Genomic DNA, 9,076 nt, shown 5'->3' with positions numbered 1-9,076 from the left:
AGACAAATACAGCATGAGAAGAAGAAGTGAGGTTATATAGAGTTATATAAAAGAAAAAAACAGAAATGATAAATTTGATTCATAAAATTACCTCCAGAACAATTAAAGCATCTCCAAAAAAACCAGGTTTAAATTTATGATGGTGATATAAAGCTTCAACTCACACTGTATTAAATTTAACGAAAATAAACCATATCAATTATTATTAAAAAAACTGAGACTACAATAAAATCGTGTTTCATTTAATAAATAACATTACTGTGGTACAGTGTACAGAAAGTCCATGTATATAATTCATTTCGAACTGTTACTTGTAAATAACTTCTTGATATCTCGTTAAATAATGAGCGATGCTGTTAAGGTAAATAAAGATTCCTCTAAGACCTACAAAAGTAGGTCATTGCACCTACTGCACTCATTTTCTGTTCATAAAATCATTTGAAATATTATCATTTGTTGTAATGTAATAAAAAGAAATTATAAAACATTTAGATTGAAAATTAATAGTGATTCATTCTTATTTCATAATAATGTAGATATTTATTTCAATGACGAGGAATGTAAATTTTTCTTAAACTCGTAATCAAACCATTGAAAATATGTAGAATTTATTTCGCGTGAAAATAACAGCACAACACTTTTCATTATTTATATAAACACGTGAATCAACTTCAAATTGCAATGTCAAGTTTCTTTTGCGCTCAGCACTAATCTTTCGGTTAGCGGGAGTGCAAAATATAGATAAAACTATAAAATGAATAGGTTCACATTAATACCATAATTTATTTGTTACTAGAGTCGGAAAGACCTAAAGTAGTGATATGTCGAGTAAGTACCAATATTCTAGTTCATTTTTAATATATAGGACTTATGATTTCAATGAAAATACCAAAAAATAATTACAATTGATTGATTTTGTTATAACAAGGTTTCAGTTCAAAATGTATCAAATAGATTAAAAATGATCATTAAGTGTTTATAGAATATAAAATAATGTTTGCGCCTGCCTAAAGAAATGTCACTTGTCATGTTTTAGTCGTTAGCCAAATATTATTGTTAAATGAAAAACTGTTTTTTGATACTCTTTTCTCTGCTTTTAGTTTATGTATGCATAAATAATGACAATAATAATTTAATAAAATAACGTGTAGGTCTTCGTACATAAAAGTTTTGTTCCAGAACTTTTTTTCAGTTATTTTTATTTTTACATGAGATTTCTAAACACACATAAGGTAAACTCATACTTTTATTCTTATTTTTATTTGTCTGCATGTTAAAGAAGTTTAGGGTAAATATGTTATATTAACGATGGCAACAGCTATTTTAAAAAAACGATTCAACACAATAAATACAGAAGTGTGAAGTCACACAACGCCATTGTTAGCGCAGGTCAGGGATCACTTTCCAATCAAAGATTTAACTGCGGTCACGATCGTGTATTTTCCTTGATAAATTTTGTAAAAAAAATACCTTCTGGCACAAAAAATTACCATCTTATACAACAGTGAACTAATTAAATACTCTTTTTAAATAACTTTAATAGACACACACTATCTCACAAACTTTCGAAAGACAACTATTACAATATGAAGTAGCGCTCCAGTTGTCTATTAAGTTTAGATCTTAAAATTAATATGTAATTTATTATTTAATGCTATGATTTTGTTGGAAAACAGAAATCTGTATAAATATAAAATATATTGCAAAATCTCTATTGTGAAACCTAATAATAGTTTACTTACATTTATAACACAGAATATCTAGTGTATTCTATGTTATACATTTTCAACCAGTTCTGTTTCCGCAGTTTCTTGAATTCACGATAAGAAAACATTTTAGAACTGCGACACGTTTATTTACCAAATAATATTTACATACATTTTCAACTAAACAAAGGAAAGATATAGGAAGATATATTTGATGTCAAAATGATTTCACTCATAATTGTATGCTAAAAATGTAGATATTATACAGTTTAAACTTGATTTGAATGAAAATATCATGACAATAAATTACATTTAAGATTTATTTTCAAAATTTGTATCAATATATTATGTGTTGAAGTACTACAAATAATCAAATCGATTTGTATAGCAATATTTTGGTTTTAGATCAAAGCAGTTGTAATACGGATTTAGGATTAGAAAATTCAAGCTGCAAAACATCAGAAAGTGTATCCAAATCATGTTGTGAAGGATCTAATTGTGCAGGAAATAAAAATAAATCCTGCAATAAAGGAGAAACAACTGAAAAAGTTGTAAGAGAATGCTGCAAAGGAAAAAAATGCTGCAGGGCTAATTAATCTTGAATGTGGAATTCAAATTTGCAGGATACATGTCTATACATTCAACAATCATAATGTTTGTTGTAAAGCTTCTGTATTTTTTATGATTATGAAGATAATATTGTTTTTTATTCTCCAAGAATGTAAGAAAATAAAGATTTGGAAGAGCAGTTAATTGATAAACTCATATGCATTTCTTTGTTCATTCTATTTTTCAATATTATCAAGTAGAAAATTTGGGAAAGTGTTGGTATCTATAATAATTTATATATTATCTTTTATTTTATATAATTTCTCATTACTAGCTCTGGAAGTATGGTGTAGATGAAAAAAATTGTATACTAGAGGTTATGTTTCCTTTCAACACCGTCAATTTAATATCAAAACCAGCTGCTTTTGATTTTTGTTCCCTAATTTTGAAATGACAAGTTTTTACTGTAGAAACAAATTTTCCTTGAAGATTTCTTGTCTTGTGTTGCTTAGAATACTGTCTTGCTCAGTGTCCGGTCAAGTGACAATAATAGCAGTTTTTCTAGTTTAATTTTAAACAATTACCTCTGAACTAATTGTTATCCGATACTGAAACTTTCAGATTATTTTTAAGCTACAAAGCTTTTCAAAAAGTACACAGTTGAAAAGTTGAATTTTCCCAGATTTTAGTTGATTGTATTTATGGTAACTTTTTAAGTCCACTACTTTCAAACTAAGTCTGAGTCTCTAAAACTAAACCAGTCTATTTTTTGTTTGTATCCACAAGATAACTACTTAAGAATCAACTTTACAAATTAAAAACACAAAAAAATGCCTCCATAGCTCCTTTGAAATAAGGAGATGGTTACCCTTCAAGGATTCTTTGAGGTTATGTCCTGAAATAATCTATTATAAATGACAGGTTAGGTATATGGGAAAAAATACTCAGAAGGATAGTAGAAGGTAAAAGAGATGATGGGATAAAACAAGGAGGAACAAGAAAAGAAGGAGACAAAGGAAAAGATTATATGTAGAGCCGATGGAAGACTTAAAAGAGAGAAAAATTCAGGATTGGAAAACGCTACACGGCTAAAAGACCTGCGTGTATGATAATAAAAATATCAAATGGTATAAATTCCATTTAATTAATAAATTTATTACGAAAAAATTAATTTTCAACAGGTACAGGTATAACAATTTTACAAACATCATTTTTGTGGAGATTACATACGATTTTTTCAAGATTGTCAAAATCAGATTCGGTTATTTTCTTCTTTTCTATTAAATCACGTAATTTTTCCGCCTAAAAACAAAATATATTCTAATACATAATACATCTAAAGGACAAAACCTACATTTACAGCAATGTAAATCAAAAAACATACTTTTCCGAAAAGGTGAATTTGGTTTTCCTCAATAATATTAAATTTACAAAAGCGAAAATCTCAAAGAAGCATTAAAATGTGATATAATTGACCAAGGCATAATTATAAATGACTTACTTTTTTCAAGTTTCGTTTAACATATTTGATAGCATCCTGTAACTGCAGTTTAGTGAAAGGCATATTGGGTATATCTTCATTTATTGGAGGAGGCTTTAATTTATTCGTGAGCTCTTGTAATTCTGATCTGATATTTTCTGTAATGGAATTGTTAGGTTAAATTTCACGATAAAATTTGAATCTTCTTAACTGCTCGAGAGTTTCTATGGAATTTTTTTCGTAACAAATTTTTATTAACAATCAGAATATTTAATCTACATTCTTTGAAAAAATTTGCTTGAGAGTGTTAGATAATCGAACATTTATAAGATTTTGATGAGGTTTATATCCCGTGATCTAACCTCTAATACTTCACACTAGATCTATTGGCAAATGTTTTTCAGACTTTTTACATTTCTCAACAATTCTTCTAGTAGTGGTTTTATGATCCCCTCTTAGCTAACTTCTTCTACTGAGGGCACTCCCAGATCCATTTATAAATGTCGTGATTGCATTGGGATAATATTTATGTTAGATTTGGAAGCGCAACCTCGGGATACCCTTGATGACACAGTTTCTATTTTCTCTTGCATTTATTATTTTGTTTTATTTGGTGATGTGATGTTTTCAGTTACGTTTTTTGTCTAGGTATTTTCTGTGTCTATGATATATCTGATATATGTAAAATAGCCGGCCTAATATGCTACCCTGTGGCACCTCTGCTGGGATAGGAAAAAATTTGGACCTCTCTTCGTTTGGAAGGTTCTGTTCATTAGAAAAAATTTTGAATTTCCGTCCGATATCAAGGGCTTCTGTGTGAGTCGGTGAACTTGGTGGACTGTCGAATCCAATTTGATGACAGGGATCCCATCCTGCGGAAATATATCTTCAGTTATTCTACGTAGCAGTAGTTTGAAGAAAATTATTGATAGCAAGCTTAATGGACGGTAAAATGACACACTGATTGAGTTTTTGCCTGGTTTACTAATCAAAACTTTAAATTATTTTGGCCAGTATCCGAGTGTTATAATTGCGTTGTAATATGATTATTCCTTTTTGTAGTAATTCTTTTAACATTTTGGATGTTATTAGATCGGTGCCCTTTTGGAGTCATTGCTTTTATTTGGCGTCCTGTGTTTATAGTTTTGATCTATATCGTGTCTTAATCGCTGGAAGACTGTAACGAGGAGATAAATCCGCTTTTTCTTTGTCACTTCTAGCTAACAGTTTGTGTTTTTTGTTCCGCACAGGTGGGGAAAATAAAAACCCTCAAAGTGTTGATACTAGTTTACACTTATTGCACTTTTTATTTTCACTGTATTTATGTACAATTAGTTGAATAACACTTACCTTTTATTATTTCCAACAGTTTTTTTATATTAAAAGATACTTCTTTGATCGCTTTAAATATTTCCAGTATGTTTTTTTCACATAAATATTTTTCATCGAGATTAATTGGAACTTTTAGTTCATCCAACGATTTTTTAACTTTGAAACTTTCTTCGTTTATTCTATCTATTTTCCATTTAACTATAAAAATATCACTGATGATAAAATGAAAACGTAGAATTCGTTTACTAAATTGAGCTTCCTAAATACTTATAAAGAAGAGTAAGACAGTTTGTAGTTGGTTAAAATAAAAATTTTGTGTCGCATTCCAAACGTTTATAAAAAAATAGTTGTGGACTTTAATATAAAAATATAATTTATTAATGAAACAATATCATCGACTGTACTACTTTCCATGTATGAGGTTTGAGGAATCACTGACAGAACTGGTTCAAGAAGTGTACACTAAAGCGTTCTTTGTAGCCGTGCCAGCGCTAGTGTTGCTGTTTTTAGTAGCAGTGCAAGAGAACTAGTTCATACAGTTCAATGTACTGCTTGCACTAGGTCTTGTAGTCAGTTCACCCAGTGCAGTGCAAGAAAGTGTAATCTGGAATCGTTGGCACTACATCTTCGTCATCGGACGAATGTAAAATATCAAAAAATACTAAATCGTTTTCCATAATTGTTAATACTAGAAGGCCTGAATCACATCAAATAACCTCAAATACGACAATCAACAAATGCTCTGCACTACATCGTTCTTTGAATCCGATCGAATTAATTCTGTACACTCATGAACTGGGCCGCACCGGTACAGTTCAGTACAGTTTCAGTGCAGCTACCAAGAGCAAACCTCATTTCTCAACCGTCTAGATAGACAACAATTCTGACACCCATTATATTAAAATATGCTTCACGTGTTTGAGAAAAATTACTACTAATGGGAAACAGGTAGAAAATTTTTAATCAAACAATTCTTTCTAAATGGAAAGAAGACATAAAAATCTCGTTCAAAAATATTCCTACCAAGTATAAAATGAATCAGAAACCGATGTAAAAAGATAATAAAGTTTATGAAAATAAATTATTTCAAGAATATTTTTAAATTTAAAATGCGAGTGAAGGAAAATTGAATCAGTATTTATCACCCATAAAATCGATTTTCATTAATGAAAAATATAATTTTTACCTATTGTTGCATTTACTTGTGATCCCAGTTTTCGAACTTCTTCTAGGTCCTTTCTAAAAATAAATGTTAACGTCTTTGATTAAATATACAGTAGAGAACAAAATTGATTTGATACTTATAACAAATATCTGTAAGAAAATGTATAGGGGAGTAAAAGTGAGGTTATAAAAGACAAAGATTGAAATACCTTCAAAAATTGCTAGTAAACCAAAATAAATATCGAGAAACTGATCAAATATAGATAGGAATACGGCAAAATGTAGATTGAAAGAAAAGCTGGATATAGATTAAAAAGTTTTTATAGTGACCTCTATCCGTCACTCCGCATATTAGTCGACGATGAACTGTCATAACGTACTGCATATTGAGGTTATGAACTCTACCTTGTCAGGATTTCGGTGTATAACTTAGGAACGTTACCGTAAATAGTAATTATTCCAAAACACACGAAAATGTTCAAAATAAGACAAAAAACAACTGAAAAGGCAATGGTATTTTAATGTAACGTAGTGTACTCTAAGTGTTAATTAGTGGTATAATAAAATTCCAGTGACATGCACCATGGTTTCATTCCTTCGTGATGTTCCCAGATGATTTGGTAAATAACCTTCGACCAAAAGATAGTAAAAAGTCATACCTAATATTATCATATCTATGTTTAGCTGCAGAGCAAGTTTTTTCAGTGTCGTTATTAAACACTTTTTGTTTTTGTAATTTATCGGCGCCAGCTTCAATTTTTTTAAGAACGTCGTATGCTTCTCGGAATAATTTCAATTGATTTGGTAGTTTCTTCAATTTATTTACAGCATCACCAAATAGCTCATCTAATTTTTTTGTTGGTTTTATGTCGGAAATTATTACTTTGATAAGATTTATAAGATCTTTGATGTCTTTAAACTCATCGGGGACTGTAAATTTAGGAGGATCCAACAATGCGTTGTCGAATTCATTTCGGGCCTTTTTCATACATTCCTCCAAAATTTCAGTTTCGCCTAAAATTTATAAACGATTTTTTTTACGTTTTCTTAAAGTTCAGTTTAATTATCAATAATATTATACTAATTTCGAGTGAAATTTAAACAAGAACATGTTTTTTTCAATATAAATTACTTTTGGCATTGTTGTCGAAGTAAAAGTAGTTAAATTATTTGTGTAAAGGCCAACACGAATCACACAATTATATTTCTAAATGAAATGCGAGATTTAATTTACAAAAAATCTAATAATTTGTTTATTCACTTACTAGAAACAAGTGAGAATATTAAGATAGTTGAAAATAATATCAACATTTTGAAGCACTACCTACATAACCTAAAAACTCTACCTTGATAGGATTTGTAAAAGTTACTATCTTATCAATTCAATGAATCAGATCATTATTCAAAGTTGTTGGATATAAACCATCCACGTCTATTTATTCAATGTTACAGGGTAGATATGAGAAGTTTTTAGTGATAGAGATAATCAAAATATAAAGAAGTATTTCCAGCAGGCGCTCGTTGTACTGGATACAACACAAGTTTATTCTATTCAAAACCTTCATGTGAATGTTTATTTTTATATTTAATTTTGCTAAATTAAATTATTTACTCTAACCTGTGTTTTTTACAATGGATTTTAACTGAATTATACCTAATAATTAGCTCCTAATGTTGGTATTACGGTAGTTTTATATCTTCTTTGTTTAATTAATATTTTAATTAAAACAATAAATCCATAAAATGATATTTTATTATACATTGAAATGATCAGAAATCTAAAAGCAAGTAGGTACATAATGAAAATTTATAATGTATTGAGATTAGTTTTACTAAAGATAATAATTAAACTAAAGGCAGAAAATCGATAAAAAAAATAAAAGAAATTGAATTGATATTTGCAAGTTAATTAATTATAGTTATTTTATATATAAGGAATTATTTATTAAAAATGATATATTCTAAAAGGATTGCATATGTACAAATCATAATTTATATCATAGAATAATGTTATTAATTATAAATTAATATAAAACTTAGTGGAAGATTGATTTTTTTTAAAAAAATATATGAAACTGTTGCCAAAATGACCCATAATAGTGAAAATTCATAAACTATTAATGAAATAAACGTTTATTTAAAAACATAAATATAAGAACTGACAAGTGTTTGAAAAGTGAAGAACATTGTGAGGAGACAAGAGCAAAAGTCTAGTCAGTCATATTAGTAGTATCAGCAGAAAAGAGAATGGGGAGTGCAAAGTTATAAGAAATAGAAGTTAAATTTGAATCAAAATACAAAATAATTGCTAATTATTAAAGATGAATGGAAGATAAATATCTGGACTGAAGAAAATCCAATGAGTTGAAGATTTGTTACTGACAATTCACAGAAGTAAATGCAAGTTTTAGATCTGATATTGCAAGATATTATCATCTCAGGTCAGTTCCTTCACGTATTATTGGCCAATAATAATAATAGTAACAATATAAAATAATTTAAAAAAAAAAGGAATATTACCTATACTTACGTTGACAATGGATAAAATTCCTTATTTGTGAGGTTAAGATTCCTTTTTCGTAGAAATAATATGAATTGTGTAGTATAATTAAATTTTGTTCAATGTATCATATGTAATCCTTCCACAGAAATAGAACTTCTTGATTATATCATATAAAATTGACATAATTTTTTAGTATTTTCCTTATATTGTACATCTAAATAATAGAATATTCATCTGAGTCGATTTATAACAGAGAACTGTGTAGAATTATCAAATTAGAGGAACGGCTAACTTCAGGTTAGACTCATAGGCGTACACAACTCCATTTTATTAAACTTTATT

The 9,076-nt window shown here is 28.6% G+C and overlaps 1 protein-coding gene across 1 annotated transcript; it reads right to left on the bottom strand.

Moving 5' to 3' along the window:
* Positions 1-3,389: 3,389 nt before the first annotated feature.
* On the bottom strand, positions 3,390-7,676 carry LOC130440514 (uncharacterized). Its single transcript, XM_056773740.1, has 6 exons — positions 7,497-7,676; positions 6,891-7,245; positions 6,254-6,306; positions 5,086-5,265; positions 3,757-3,893; positions 3,390-3,557 (listed from the first exon to the last, which is right to left on the bottom strand). The coding sequence occupies exons 1-6, from the start codon at positions 7,540-7,542 to the stop codon at positions 3,423-3,425; spliced, it is 906 nt and encodes a 301-aa protein (XP_056629718.1). The 5' UTR covers positions 7,543-7,676; the 3' UTR covers positions 3,390-3,422.
* Between the last annotated feature and the right edge of the window lie 1,400 nt (positions 7,677-9,076).

The sequence above is a fragment of the Diorhabda sublineata genome, chromosome 2, assembly GCF_026230105.1.
Source record: "Diorhabda sublineata isolate icDioSubl1.1 chromosome 2, icDioSubl1.1, whole genome shotgun sequence".
Classification (NCBI taxonomy): Eukaryota; Metazoa; Arthropoda; class Insecta; order Coleoptera; family Chrysomelidae; genus Diorhabda; species Diorhabda sublineata.
Note: the sequence above shows the minus strand (reverse complement) of the source record. Positions and strands in the feature narration are given on the sequence as shown.